General features: G+C 56.2%; 1 protein-coding gene across 2 annotated transcripts in view; it reads left to right on the forward strand.

Annotated features, from left to right (window-relative positions):
- PRKCA (protein kinase C alpha) overlaps positions 1-14627 on the forward strand; it is a 292405-nt gene extending 277778 nt beyond the window's left edge. For both annotated transcript variants that reach the window (XM_061145041.1, XM_061145042.1), the window contains 2 exons: positions 8475-8633; positions 8735-14627. In XM_061145041.1, coding sequence (XP_061001024.1) covers positions 8475-8633; positions 8735-8746 — 171 coding nt within the window. In that variant the 3' untranslated portion in view covers positions 8747-14627. The remainder of the gene's footprint in view (positions 1-8474; positions 8634-8734) is intronic.
- The last annotated feature ends 350 nt before the right edge of the window (positions 14628-14977 follow it).

Below are 14977 nucleotides of genomic sequence, written 5' to 3' on the forward strand. Positions count from 1 at the left end.
GTGGCTTCTTAAGTTAAATAATGAGAGGTATACAACAGTATGTAACCTAGACAGCATATTAAAAAGCAGAGACATTACTTTGCCAACAAAGGTCAGTCTAGTCAAGGCTATGGCTTTTCCAGTGGTCATGTATGGATGTGAGAGTTGGACTGTGAAGAAAGCTGAGCGCCGAAGAATTGATGCTCTTGGACTGTGATGTTGGAGAAGACTCTTGAGAGTCCCTTGGACTGCAAGGAGATCCAACCAGTCCATCCTAAAGGAGATCAGTCCTGGGTGTTCATTGGAAGGACTGATGCTGAAGCTGAAACCCCAATACTTTGGCCACCTGATGCGAAGAGCTGACTCATTGTAAAAGACCCTGATGCTGGGAAAGACTGAAGGTGGGAGGAGAAGGGGACAACAGAGGATGAGATGGTTGGATGGCATCACTGACTCGATGGACATGAGTTTGAGTAAACTCTGGGAGATGGTGAAGGATAGGGGAGCCTGGCGTGCTGCAGTCCATGGGGTCACAAAGAGTTGGACAGGACTGAGCGCCTGAACTGAACTGAAACAGAGTATCCTGTGCTGTGTCCTAAGTCACTTCAGCGTGTCTGACTCTTTGCGACCCCATGGACTGTAGCCCACCAGGTTCCTCTGACCATGGGATTCTCCAGGCAAGAATGTTGGACTGCGTTGCCATGCTCTTCTCCAGGGGAGCTTCCCCACCCAGGGATGGAACCCGCCTCACTTAGGTCTCCTGCACTGGTGGGCAGGCTCTTTACCACTAGCGCCCCCTGGGAAGCCCACAGCAGCATCCCACTCACAGCTTAGTTTCTGCGCAGCAACAACGTAGAGAAACGGGCATCCCACTCACAGCTTAGTTTCTGCGCAGCAACAACGTAGAGAAACGGGCTGACCCTGCTTTGCCTGTTGAGCAAAGTGCAATTACTTGTCAGTCACGTTCCAGAAAGAGAGGACATGCAGCCAAGTCAGCCAGAATATCCATCTTCTCTCTGTTCTCGTCTTCAGAAGAAGTCGTTTCCTGGCACAGCTTCCCACTCATGGCTACGGTGGCCCCGAACTCAGACGTGGGGGAAACATGGGGTCCTTGCTCTGGCGGCTGAGAAGGCAGGTCGCTCCCCAGGCCCACAGAACTCCCCGGACGGGGAGTCAGGCAGCTGAGCCGTGATCAGGGTGTGTTTACTTCTTTATTCCTGGAGCCTTGCTGCTGCCTGGCTGACGTTTAACCGAGCATGTAGTACGCATTAGTACTACAGTACTAATAAGTACTAATAAGGGGGGTGGATCAGCTGCCCCGACTGTGAAGAAACAGCCCCAAGCTCAGGACAGAAGCAGGAACCATGGGGCAGAGCCCCAAACCTGGAGGGGCGGGGCGGGCGGGGGAGGGAGGGCGGGGCCTGGGGCGGGGCCCGGGAGGGGCGGGGCCTGGGGCGGGGCCCGGGGCAGGGGAGGGGCGGGGCCTGCTGGTGGGAGCGCCTGGTGCGGGGCGCCGGCACCTTTGGCCGCAGAGGAGGATGAGGCCTGAGAAGACAGAGGAGAGCGCGAGGCAGACCCACGTGCGGGCTGGAGCAGGACAGTGGACTTTCTGTCCCAAAGCCGAAGAGCGGCAGCAGGGAGGGTCCCGGGCAGTCACCCCGACGGCAGGCGCCCGCGGGCAGCAGCACGAGGCCTGGCCTCAGGGGACTGGCCCTCCCGCACCGGGAACAGCCCCAGGAGCGCCGATCCCACCCGCAGGAAACTCCACGGGTCCCGGGGCCATCGAGGCTGCCGGACATGCGCCCGCTGAGGGGACACGGTGGCCCCAACGTTACCCTGCGACATGGTTCCCCACCTTCTTGGTGGAAAACGTGGTTCCCTCGTCCAGAGCCAACAACAGGGTCAGAGGCATTTATAGATAAAACGCAGAGCTGAGCATTCTCTGGTGGGCGGTGTTGTGATTTCAGAGAGAGCCTCAGGAGCACCACCCTGACTTTCGCTGCTAAGAAAATATCAGGCAAATTTATTTTTGCCAGCAGCTCTTCCTTGCCTTGTGCAGTGAGCCCAACTCTGCGAACAGCTCTGCTCGGAGCAGCATTTAAAGCCCCGGCTGCCTTCCATGTCAGTCTTGGTGAAGTCTGCTCGATGCCTTTATAGCAAGCACTGGAGAACCGACTTCCCTGAGATTTATCGGATTAAGAGCTATTAGCACCTGGCTCCCGTGAAATCACGGTCTTGGTTGTTGTAAATACCAGCAGAAAGACTTCAGGTGCCCGCAATTATCTGCAGGGTGCAGCTGGAGATCAAGTTTATGCATGTAAGCTTGGGAGGCTCATCTTGGTTTTATTTTTTAACGTTTTTTTTTGGACCCTCTGGTGAAAGCTTTTTCCAGGATCACTGACGTCCCTCGAAGAGTTGAGATGTTCTGTCTCTGGGCCGCCACGGAGCTCACCTGGAGGGATCGGGGTCTCCAGGTGTCCTGGCCCTGCGCATCTTCCTTCCTCCCAAAGCTACATCCCTGAAGCTGCACCGACGCGCCTGTAGGATGTGGAATCCCACTGCCCCATCCACATCTCGATGGCCCTGGGCTCCCAGGAGGCTCCGACAGAACTCGCCCTCTCGGCAGCATTAAGGGCAGGCTCTGCAGTACAGCACGCCCTGGGTTCTGTCTCGGGTCTCACGTGAAGGCGGGCAGGGAGGAGAGTGACCACGGCCATTTCCCCGGGGTGGGACAAGTCTGGAGGCTCAGGGGTGCACCTGCTCCCGAAACCCCCAAGGTGGGAGACCCTGTGTGACGGTGGAGAGGCTGTTCCAGGAGACAGGCTGTCCCTCATGTACTGGTTTATCTGGAAAAACCAAAGCAGAAGCAAAACCAGATGCTATGCTGCCATGCTGTCTTCTGGAGTAAAGGCAGCCACGTAGCTTCCTTTATGGAAAGAAGTACAGAATAAGCTAGTTTCAGTGTTCCCTTCAAGGAAACACAACAGAGCAAGGACCTCAGCTTTGCCTGATGATCTGAAAGACAAAGCTGAGTCATCGAGAGAGGCTGTGTCCCAAAGACCCCATTTAAGAAGGTCCCTTTTTTGAGTTTAAAGAAGACGCTGCCCCTGAAATGATTCCTGTCTGGTTACTAATGAGAAATGAGAGGGTGTGGGCTGCATCCCTGTGACATCCGGTTACTAATGAGAAATGAGAGGGTCTGGGCTGCATCCCTGTGACATCCATAAACAAGGCAGTATCAGGAGAGGATGGTGCAGCGCCTGCCTGGCCAGCAGCCCGAGAACTCCCTGGAGGAGGAAAGCACTGTCTGTCTGTCTTTCCTGAAAACATGAAAGGAAGAAAGGAGTCTTCGTCCCTGCAGCTGCCCTCAGAAGCACATGTGAGCCTGAGCCTCTGATCCACTGTCGCTTTGCATTTTGTAGGCTTTTATCTTGATTTATTATTCACTGTTGGATGGCTTCACTGACTCAATGGACCTGAGTTTGAGCAAGCTCCAGGAGATGGTGAAGGACATGGAAGCCTGGCAAGCCCCATGTCCATGGTGTCACAAAGAATCAAGACAAGACTGAGTGACTTAACAACAGTTATTCATGTGACTAAAAAGCCCGAGAACAGCGTTCACATCTCTCTTCAGCCTGCGCACGAGAAATAACAGTTGATGTGAATATCCTAATTGGAGAGTTAATTGGTGCTTCTCTTCTTGAATTCTATCTGCCAGCAGAATAGAATAGCTAGTTCATGGGTCAGCCAAAAGCATCCACTGCACTGAAATGGTGATTAGAAATTAATTTACAAAGTGAAGGCTGAGAAATACGCCCAGGATTGACAGGGAGCAGAGAACTTTAGAAACAGGACTGTCTGTATCAGGTGGCCTTTCTTGAGAAATTACTATTATTATTTTATCTAAAGGAAAACAGAAAAGAATTTTCATCTGGACTGATAAGATGTACAGTCAGATTCACCTCAAAGTCCTTTATCTCCCAGGGTCCTCAGTCTGTTTAGTCTGGTGATGGTTTTAGTATCCAAGTTAGTGCAGTGTTCTTTTCATATTTTTTACTTATTTTGAAATAATCATAACTTCAGACTTGCAGGAGAGCTGCAGAGATTGCTGAACCCCCTTTCCCCAGACTCCCTAAGTGCTAACCTCCCACCACTCCCCCATGTCTTTCTTCCTCTTCGTCTCTGTGACGGCAGGAAGCTGAGGATACACATACACGTATTTTCTTTTCTGAGTCACTTGAGAGAATGCCACAGGCTCACACCTACATTATTCCATGTGTATTTCCTAGAACCAAGGGCTTCTCAGACTTCACTGGTGGCACAGATGATAAGAATCTGCCTGCAATGCAGGAGACCCAAGTTTGATCCCCGGGTCGGGAAGATCTCCTGGAGACGGGAATGGCAACCCACTCCAGTATTCTTGCCTGCAGAATCCCATGGACCGAGGAGCCTGGGGGGTTACAGTTCAGCAAAGAGTCGGACACGACTGAGTGACTACACTTTCACTTTCAAGGGCATCTCATGGTGCTGTAGTCTTTTGCTCTAAGAAGGTGCTTACTCAGAGCAGCAGCCGCCCTCCAGGTAGAAACAGGAGGACTGGAGAGGCTGAATCAGTGCTCAGTGCCGAGGGAGCCTTGGGCTGCGTCTCATCAGCCCTCCTGGTGGCAGGTGGTTCCTTCTCGTGGCCTTTCCATGAGACCAGCTGCAATGATGCTAATTAAAATCAAGATGTTCAAGGCTCTGGGAGCATTGCCGGCAGCAGAGGGACACTAACCTTGAGGGACTGGAGTCTGCCACAGGTGATTTGCTGATGTTGATTTAAGCCTGGAACACGGCCAAGACGGCATCTTCTTGGTTAACTGGAGGCAAGAAGTCTTCCTGTTCTTTGGTAATTATGCTCCCAAGTGCTGTTCTACTCAAAAGAGAAATGTGAAGAAATGAGACTTTTAAAATAATTATTGATATGAATAAGCAGCTCTCTTGCAAGGCCCAGGGAGCTGTGGGGCAGGGCGGGAAAGTGCAGACCCGCGGCCGGTGACCGCGGGAGTGACCCGTCCCGTGGTCTGGAGGAAGGTCCCCCATGATGCTGCTCTGGACAACAGCCCTCCTTGGAGAAGCAGCCTGGAGCGCCGTAAAGCTGGCTATTGGTGTAAAGAAAGACCAGGAGGCATGTGTGTTTGTATGCCAGAGAGCACAGGCCGAGATAAGCTGGAGCCTCTGCCCTCGGACGCACAGGCCCTGACCCGGCAGGAGCCCGCCCCTTCATGTGTCTGTTTACGGGCAGGGTGTTCACGTGTCAGTCGCTCAGTCGTGTCCAACTCTTTGCAACCCCACGGACTGCAGCCCGCCAGGCTCCTCTGTCCATGGGGTTCTCCAGATAAGAATACTGGAGTGGGTTGCCATTTCCTTCTCCAGGGGATCTTCCTGACCCAGGGACTGAACCCGCGTCTCCTGAATTGCATGCAGATTCTTTACCATCTGAGCCACCAGGGAAGCCCCATTTATGGGCAAAGTCACCCATAAATCAGCCACCTCCTAACCAGGAGTGGCCTTCCCTAAGAGGCTCTGCGGGCAGGTGAGAGGAGTTATGTTTAATTTTGTCAGAGACTCAGGGCCCGTCTCTAGGGAACGCTGGCAGGAGGTGAAAGAGGCCCCAGTCCAATTTTTGGAATTATCATTAAAATACAAACTCTGTGTGGGGAAAGAGGCAGTCAAGCCGCAGGAAAGGATGTAAGGTGAACGATCGAGACCACCCTCCGCACAGACCATGCCCGCTGCTCACTCGCTTCTGTAAGCTTCCAAAGGCTGCGTGCGTGTGTGAACCTTCACACGGAGGTCCACCTCAGGGGTGCCCCACGTGGCTCGCGTGACCCTGTGGCTCCTGTGCACGGGCACTGACTCTCTTCCAAACCCTCCTCTGTCCGTTCTCCTCCTCCAGACTTTCTGCACCAAAATGCACTGGCTTCAGTGGGCGTCCAGGCCTTCGGTGAGCACCTCTTGGAACCTTGGGTGATGCGATGAACTAACCGCACTGCCTAATCCTGGTGTGTGCGCCCGCTTGCCTGGGCGGTGCACCGAGCCCCCGCCATCCGCATGCTGGTCTGAGGAAGCGCAGAGGCCCGGGCGTCCCAGCCCCTCACCAAAGAACCGACAGTTCTCTGGTGTGGACAGGACCACCCGGGAGGCGCCCGCTCGTTCCTTCCGCCGGTTCCTTAACTAAATGGAGAGGCAGGGAGCTGAGCCGCACGGTGGGCGGTGCGCCCCCCGCCCCCTCTGCTGGGACCACCGTGCAGGTCGGCTCCCCAGACCGGGGCGTGGGGTGCGGGCACGGCTCCCCCAAGACGCCGACGCTGCATCTGGTCCTCAGCAGACGGTCCCCGCCCGCAGGGAGTGTCCGCCCCTCACTGCGCTGTCCACCCTCCCGCTGTGCCGAGTTTGGTGTGGCGTTCTGCTGTGTAACCCAGCGTTTTGGAGCTACTCACACTCACCCTAATTCCCATGCCAGTGCCCGTGCGTCTAATCTCTCTGTCACCAGGACACTCAGGTGTGAAGGGCAGGCTTGAGACTGGCGTGTGTGCTGTGCGTTGTCGCTGCCCCGGCAGGTTGGGGTCCCAGCTGAGTGTCCGAGGAGCAGGCGCCATTCTTCCCCGCGGCCCTGTGAGCTTCGTGGGATTCCAGGAGGGGAGCGCGCATCCCAGGCCCCTGCAACCCCCTCCCGACATTGTCGCACTCCTGCCAGCCTGACCTGGCTGATTCATTTCACTCGTCGATTTTACCAAATGGACAGGAGCGTCCAGAGAACCAGGCAGTCATCAAGCCAGAGCTGGGCGGGAGGCGGATTATTAATAGTTCATTCATCCCTCAGGAGTTAGCCGCGTGTCTGGTCCCCGCCGGGTGCCCGCTCTGCATGGGGCATCCTGGGTCTGCATCAGACCTGATCGCCGACTCAGGGTCCCTCAGCTGCTCCTCTGACCTCACGGCAGCCGTGGGAGGTGGGTGTTCACTCCCCATCTTCTCCGGGGGGCGGGGGCGGGGAGCGTGTGCGCTGCCCGAAGCCACCACCGGGCACTTCACCCCTGAACCCCCACCTTCCCAGGGTGTCAGACGCACTGCTGTGGACACAGAGGCTATCAGGGCTCAGGACTGCCCAGGGTGCTGTCCAGCACACACGCCAGGCTGGGGCCACACTGACCGCTGCACCCACACTGCGTCTTTGTCCTGACCAGTCGTGGGGGCCCCAGAGGGTCCGGAGATTGGTTGCTGTTGGTTGGTTTTCCTGATGAATCAAGTGTGGCCCCTGATTGAGTCTCGGGAAGAAAATTCCCATCCTTTCTTCCTTGAAGAGCCTGGATTCTGAATGGTCTGGCGTGGGCCCTGCATGTGGGGGTGGGCGTCTGTCAGCCTTCACTCCAAAGGTGCTCTGTGCTCCCTGGGAACATGGAGCTTGGGGTGGCCCCACATCCCAGCTGTGTCCTGTGAGAGGCGCAGGAGCTCCGCGGACTCAGGACCTATTCGTGCCGCCCTGCGGTCCCCGATGGGGGAGGAGGAGATGGTCACTCGCGTCACCAGGGCACCTCTGCCTCAGAGTCACCCTGAGATCCGGGACCCCACCTGCCGCCCCTCTGGTGGCTGGAGTGTGAGCGGGACGCCCCTGCCTCTTACTTGGGGGTCAGGCTCCCCAGAGGTGCTGCCTACACTGCTGTGTTTCTCAGACCCTCTCCCCCAGGAGGGCAGCTCTGCCCGCAGCCCCGGCGCATGAAGTGCCCGGTGGGCCCGGGAGGGGCGGGGTGGGTGTCCGGGACAGACAGACACTCTGCCTCTTCCGGGGACACGAGTACACAAGCCCTCCAGCCAGAACAACAGGCAGTGAGCTCCATGGCCGCCTGTCTGCTGGTTGGCAGAAGTACCCCCATCCCCTGAGCCCGGGGAAGGAACAGGCCAGTCTTGCCTCCATGCTGATCCCATCCTGGCTGAAGATGAATTTAGGGGCTGAGGTTTTCAGAACCTCCCAGCTGGAAGACGAGAATAACACAGCTTTTGCTTTGTTACAAATACAGCTGCAAAGACCCAAACGTGGGATAGGCCCCCAGCCTCTCAGGTCGGGGGCGACTGTGCGCATTCCCCCACGTCCGGCCTGCCAGCTGGCAGAGTGACCCGTGGCCCTGAGCATGTGGTGTCTGTCCTCGTGGCTCCGAAGGGCTGGGCGGAGTGTGGGCGGAACACAGGAGACCCGGTCTTTCACCGCGGCGGGCCGTCTCCCAGGCAACGCCGTCCCCCCGCCTGGCATCCGGTTCCGGGCTGTTGGACTACTCACCCGCGAGTGACCCCCTGAGTGATCGCTGTGCCTGGCTCAAGCTCTCCAGTCGCCCTGCGGCAAACCCTCCAGGACTCCTCCCGCCTGACCGGCCTGAGGCCCCCGGCCCGCCCCGCGGAGAGCTGCCCCCGGGGTCGGTGGCGGAACCCCTACCAACCTCTTCTTTCTCTTCTCTCCACAGTGCGGCAAAGGAGCAGAGAACTTTGACAAGTTCTTCACGCGAGGGCAGCCTGTCTTGACGCCGCCCGACCAGTTGGTCATCGCTAACATTGACCAGTCTGATTTTGAAGGCTTCTCATACGTCAACCCTCAGTTCGTGCACCCCATCTTGCAGAGTGCGGTATGAGATTCCCCGCCAGAAGCCTCGCCCCAGCCCCCGCCCCTGCTGTGGGAAGCGACCCCCACCCTAGAGTTTGACGGCCTCGGCCTTCCCTGTTCCAGGTGGAGGCCTGAAAACTGTAGGGTGGCTGTCCCAGCGCGCTGAGCTGCGTCATCTCAGCGGAAGATGATGTCACGTCAGCATCCACTTTACATAGAGGTGACATCTGGCTGGGGTGACCCTTCCTGGAAAGCGAATAGACTCTGGCCCCATTTTTTTTTCCTTTTTTTGGTACAATTTGATGTGTTTCCCAAACCCTCTGTCGATTTTCACCATCCGGATTTCCCGATCAGAGATGTTCAAATGAACCCACACAGCCTAGGGGGCCGGAAACACCTCTACCCTCCACGTCTTTGGAATAAAAGAATGGGGGGTCCCAGAGCTTGAGCGAGGCAGGACTCGGGGGTTGGGGGGCTTCAGAAAACCCGCCGCTTGTGTCCTCTGCCTCCATGGACACTGTCCCCAGAACCCAAGAGGCTGGGAGAAGTCTAGTCCGGTTTGCAAGCTCACTGCTCCCAGGCGCTGACGGTTGTAACCCGCTCATGGTTCCGGTACTGCGGCCACTGGTTTAGAAGAAGAGGAAGAGAACCTCAGATGGGTGTTGGGGGGCATCTGTCATCTTGTACCCGACTTGGTTGATAACTGTCTTGCTACTTGCATTTCTTTTAAGAGGCCAAATCTTCTAAGGAGTCCGCTAAATGAGCACAAGAATCAGATCAAGGACAGACCAGTGTGTGTGTGTGTGTGTGTGTATGTGTGTGTGACATTCATGATCTCTGGGAGATGACTCTGGATCCAGGGTGCCATCAGCCATCATGCCACTACTCACAGTGTTATTAGCCAACCCCGTCCACACACTGCTATTTCACTGCCTGCTGCCTGGGAAGTGGAAGTGTAGGCCCCACCCCTTTTGTACCTATTTATTGACCTAGTTGTGGTGTCCATGAGAGTACGATGTACAGTCAGCTCACCCATGGTGGCTCCAGCTGCATCCCCAGGACCCAGTCCCCCGTCCCCGTCTTCTGAGATGAACAGCAGTACAGTTTTGGCCCCCTGGTCCCCCGGTGTGTCATTTCGAATGACACACCTGTAGAGTCAGGAAACCTGGATGCATTTCAGCTCAAAGAGGTTTTATTGCTGGAAGGATTTTAATATGTTTTGCAAATGCATCATGCAATGAACTTTGCATGTTTATAATAAACCTTAATAACAAGTGAATCTATATTATTGATATAATCGTATCAAGTATAAAGAGTATTATAATAATTTTATAAGACACAACTGTGCTATATTTGTGGAGGCTCTTGTTTCTCACCTGCTTTTATGACTAAGTTTAGCTCCCTTCCCCTGCACAGCTTCCTTTTCCACAGCCCTGCCCTGTGTGTACCCTGCCTTGGCACTAGAGCAGCTTTTTAAATTTTTTATTGCAGTAGATCTAATTTTGAAAGTGAATGGCTACTTTACGTGATCAGTAAGGCATATATATGTATAAATATTTAATTCTACCTGCAAACAGAAGTTTTGTCTGGGAGATAATGTTGAGGTGTGACCCCCCCCTGCCCTTGGCCTCCGAGCACCATCTGTGCCCTGGTCCTGCGTCCCTGTCTCTCCTGGGGCCGCAGGGACCCTCTGGCTCCAGGCGACCCAGGCCGCGGGTGCCGCTGTGGTGTCATCGTGGCCCCAGGCCAGACTTGGTTTGTCCATTCTGTTCCCTCCTGCAGCCTTGCTGCTGCTAGTGATGCGAGAAGCCCTTCCCGACGTGCCTGCCTGGATGCCCCAGGAGTGTGCGGGCCCTGGCACAACCCGCCGGCCGCTCCGCACCTGCAGACAGCGTGGCCAGGCCCAAGCGGTCCACGGCCAGGCCCCAGCGGTCCACAGACACTCTAGGGAGGCCGGGCACCCTCTCTGGGTCTTGGGAGGAGCACGCCTGTGAGACAGCATCACAGTGAGGGCCTGGGGGGAGCCAGCTGCCAACAGCAGGAAGAGCGTTTCCACAGACGTGGTCGTCAGTCCTTATGGGGATGCTCTGTTCCCCGTTGTTCCCCAAAGTGTCTCCCAGTGAAGTGTCTTCTCATTTTTATGCTCTGCCTCTTTCCTGATTCTCAGCTGACACACAACCCCTGAGGGGCTTTAAGAGACAAGAGGCCTCGCCTGTCCTGGGAACTTGTGCTTGGAGGAGGCAGCGGGTAGGAAAGAGCTTAGACCAGGTTAGACCAGCAGAGAGGAGCTTCTTCCGCCACCATTGCTGGACCGTGACCCCCCCGGGGGTCAGTGCGGGTCTGGCCCGTCCTCCCCCACACCTCGATTGGTCTGATGGAAAGGGACCCAGGTATAGAGAGAACCTAAGAAACAGCCGGTCACCTGCCGTGGAGTGGAGTGGCCCCAGGACGGGTCCCCAGGCAGGCGCTCGGCGAGGGGAGGGCAGTCCAGGATGGCATTCTGGGGCGCGGACCGCGTGCTCCCAGCAGGCGCTGAGCTGGGGAAGCCGCTTTGTCCCTCCGGCGGCCGACAGGCTTCCAAGTTGCTCCTCTTTCTCGGGAACCTTGCTCCGCGTGCCAGCTGGCTTCCATCCTTTCTGAACGTGAGGAATCCCCCGTGTGAGGGCCAGCCCTGCGGGAGCGGCTACAGGCATGAGGACAGATGGGGGGAAACCGGGAAAGATCGGGGTCAGCGGAGGGTCACCGTGGTGGGGCGTGTCAGTACGTTGCTGTGCCTTGGATTTAGACCAAAGCTGATGCTTTTTAAGAATCTGAGCATCCCACGATAGTTCTGTTGAAAGCACACGCCATATAGGTGACAGTTAGCAGAGTGGATTGAACCAAAGTTCTGTGGATTCACCCCCGCCCCGTCATGGGGGTCCCGTAAAATAAAGCCCAAGGAGGAGGCCTTGAGGGGTCAGGCCCCCGAGAGACCCAGGAAGGACCGGGCCGTATCGCCGGGGCCTGTGGGCCCAGCAGCAGCAGGACCCCGGGGAATCCAGACCCCCCCCCAGAGGCCGTTCAGAACGTCGCCCGCTCGGGTGGGACGGCCCTGCTAGGCTGCGGGCCGTGGGAGGGGCGGCCCCTCCTCTGGCGTCTTGCTTAAACCCACAGTGGCCTGGTTTGAGGAAGCATCTGGAGTGCGCCGCCCGTAGCGGTTAGGGGTTGCTGCGAGGCCGGCGGGGGCCTGGCGGTCCTGGCGGTCGCGGGGAGACCCGGGTCCCGTGAAGCTTCTTGTCGTTGCGTTTGCTCTTCCGCCGCTGTGAGTGAGCTCACCGTCCCGGCAGGGTCACTGCCCGCTGTGTCCTCGGAGGTGTGTTTGGCTTTCTTATCAGGACTTTGGGAGAAAATCAGAGGGTGAAGAGGTCTTTGGAAACCCGGGCTGGAAAGGTCGGATGGAAGACCGCGAGGACCCAGGTTGATGCGATTCAGCGCACTGCGGATGCGGATGAGCACGGTCTGCGCAGCGGCGCTCGGCGCAGTGCGGGGACAGAGGGGACAGGCCCCTGCTGCGCTCTGAGCCGGGAGAGGTCGTGGGAGAGGTTCGAGGGGTCCAGGCAAGGGCGGGCTTGGGCGCAGAAGGACTGACAGACGCCCGCAGCAGGAGGAAGCCGGGAGGGAGGGAAAGGGCCCCTGGGAGGGCGTAGCTGTTTCCGGAGGCTTGAGAGCAAGTTTGCTGCTCCTGCCCCAGAACGTTCCCAAAGGCCCCGGCCCCGGCCCCTGAGCCCCTCGCCCCGTGAAGGGGCTTCCAGCTCTGGGTGGGACCCGAGTGTCCGGCAGGTGGGCCGCTTTCCCAGTGGCTTCCTGCAGCCCGGGGCGGGAGTGGGCAGACAGGGCAAAATCGCCGGACTCCGCAGGCACGCTCCACGCCGAGGGCACTGAGCAGAAGTCTGAGTGTGTGGCTGGGGGTGTTTCCTCAGAGCTGCAGGAAGGCAGCGAGAGAGTTGTCCGGTTTTAAAGCCCCAGAAAGGAAGCGCCCTGTGGCAGGCACCTTCTCACTGCCTGCCGTCTGGTGCAGTCACCTCTCTGTCGTGCGCCTGGCGCACCGTCTCCTGCTTCTCGGAGCCCAGCACGCACAGCCGTGTCTCTTCCCCCACCAGGCGCCCGAAACATCCTCATGGCCCTGGCACCGGGCAGGGAGCCAGAGATGACTCTCGGTCCGGGGAACAGGGGAGAAAGACTACCTGGCTGGTGATCACCACACTGGAATCTAACAGGGAGTGTTGGGAGATGTCTTTTAAAATCTTTTCCTTGAGTTACTTGGGTTATATTTCATGAAATATAGTGACTGTCAGCATTTCTATCGTTTCCCGTTTGGGCGGAGGCAGCCATCTAGCAATGCCGTGTCTGCTGCTAGAAAAGTCCCCTGAGTGACACGTGGGGGAAGGCAGCATGTAGAAACGCCGCGGCCACAATTCTGTTAATCCTGTAATGTCAGGGGTCCCCAGGAGGGTTAAAAGTTGAGATTAGGACCCCAGTGCCTCTGATCTGTGTGATCAGCTGATAGTTAATAATTGTGTGTGTCCAACTCAGTCATCAAACAGCCTTATGATAATCCGCACGCACTATGGCCCACAGGCTCCAAAGACTTTTTGAAACCTTATGGAAAAAATTAATTTGTTAATTCCAACAGAACACCTGAATATACTGGGCTATTTGTACTTTTTTATAGAGAACTTTAATAACTCAATTCTTCCTTTAAATTGAGTTTTTAAAATAAAACTCATTTTATTTTAAAATGAGTTCATAAGATTTCATAAGATTGCAATGATTCCAATGATTTCATAAGATTCCAATCACTAGGAGCCTGTAGGAGGACTCAGCTGGGGTGGGTCACCTGGAGCACCCCAGACCTGCACTCCCACTGCAGGATTGCCCCCCGCTAGTGGGGTGTGGTGGCCCCCTCACAGTGACTGGAAGTCCAGATGGGATGTGTTGGAAGAATGACGTCCTTGATGTTTTTAATAGACAGTTGGGACCACTGTCTAAAGTCTGAAAACTCTGGACCACGAGAAAGAAGCTTTCCTGTTCCCTGTACAGGTGTAGCTCCAGGGTTGGGGAGGGGGGGTCCCTGGGGCCCCTTTTCTTGCTCCTCAAGGCTCTGCAGCCACCTTTTGGCCTGGGAGTGAGGTGTTTCCTCCGCTCTGTCTCCCTTTCCTAGGGTCCCCAGGTCTCACTTATTTGGGGAAAGTTCAGTGATGTGCTGTAAGAACTTGGCCCACGGGGCAGCTCAGAACTGCTCCAACGCCCAGAGAAAAGCGACAAACGTGCCCATCGGTGTCGCCTCTCGTGTGAGCAGACAGGACCCGTTTGCTCAGAAAAACCCCTGTTTGTCGGAAACCAGTATCAAGTCCACTTTCTAAGAACCTTTTTTTTCTAAAATAAGACAAAAGGTGGCGTCGCATTTTCTGATTCAACAACTGTGTCTTTGTCTCCTCGGCTTAACTCTAGGAGTTTTCATTCCAGTGACTTGGTAGACTTTTGTTGATACTCTCCCTGGAAAAATGTGATTCTTTTCTTGAGGGGACGAATCAAAATCATCCATGAAGGCTGTGATTCTTCTGAGTCTAAAAATTCACCTCGTATCTCCTCTATTAGAGTCTTTCAGAATATCTTTTATAGATGATCAGAAACATTTGAAATCATTGCTTTTGCGCTATTGTAGGGGGGAGGGTTGAAGGACACGCCAGGTTTAAATCGTTAATTGAAAAACATCCCGTGTCAATCAGACCCCAAATCCGTGTGGAGGAGGCAGGGTTGGCGGGTGCGGTTTCCCTTCTGTGTGAGCAGCTACTGATGACGTGCAAAGGCCGTTCAGCTGTCCGGTCACGTTCGGTTTATCATGGGCGAGACGGGTGTGCAAACTGCTGCGTTGTTCTAACACTGTCCCCTCTGATCTCTGTTTGCATGATATGCTCTGTTAGATACATTAACTGTAGTTTGGAAGCCGTGTGTACGAATAAAGACAATGACCATCCCTTCGTGTCCTCGGTCTCGTGTGCATCCTCGGCGGCGGCACGGGCACTTTTCCTCATGGTCACAGGGCGACCCCAAGGCCAAAGCACGTGGGCAGGTCCTCTGGCCCCGCGGAGACCTCAAGGGAGGCCTGAGCACCAGGAGGTCCGCGCTCCGTTCGCCATCATTAACCCCGAGACAGAGGCCCCGCTGCCCTGGAAGCCTGTCCCCCTGCCCCCCACACCCAGTGCCCATGACCTACGACCTCCCTCTGGCAGGCCAGCAGCTCGTCCCCAGGTCAGCTTGGCAGGTCCTCCAGCTGATGGGGCGCCTGTGGTCCCCGTCCCCGGTTCCTGCCCCTGCTGGTCGTGG

The sequence above is a fragment of the Dama dama genome, chromosome 5, assembly GCF_033118175.1.
Source record: "Dama dama isolate Ldn47 chromosome 5, ASM3311817v1, whole genome shotgun sequence".
Taxonomy (NCBI): domain Eukaryota; kingdom Metazoa; phylum Chordata; class Mammalia; order Artiodactyla; family Cervidae; genus Dama; species Dama dama.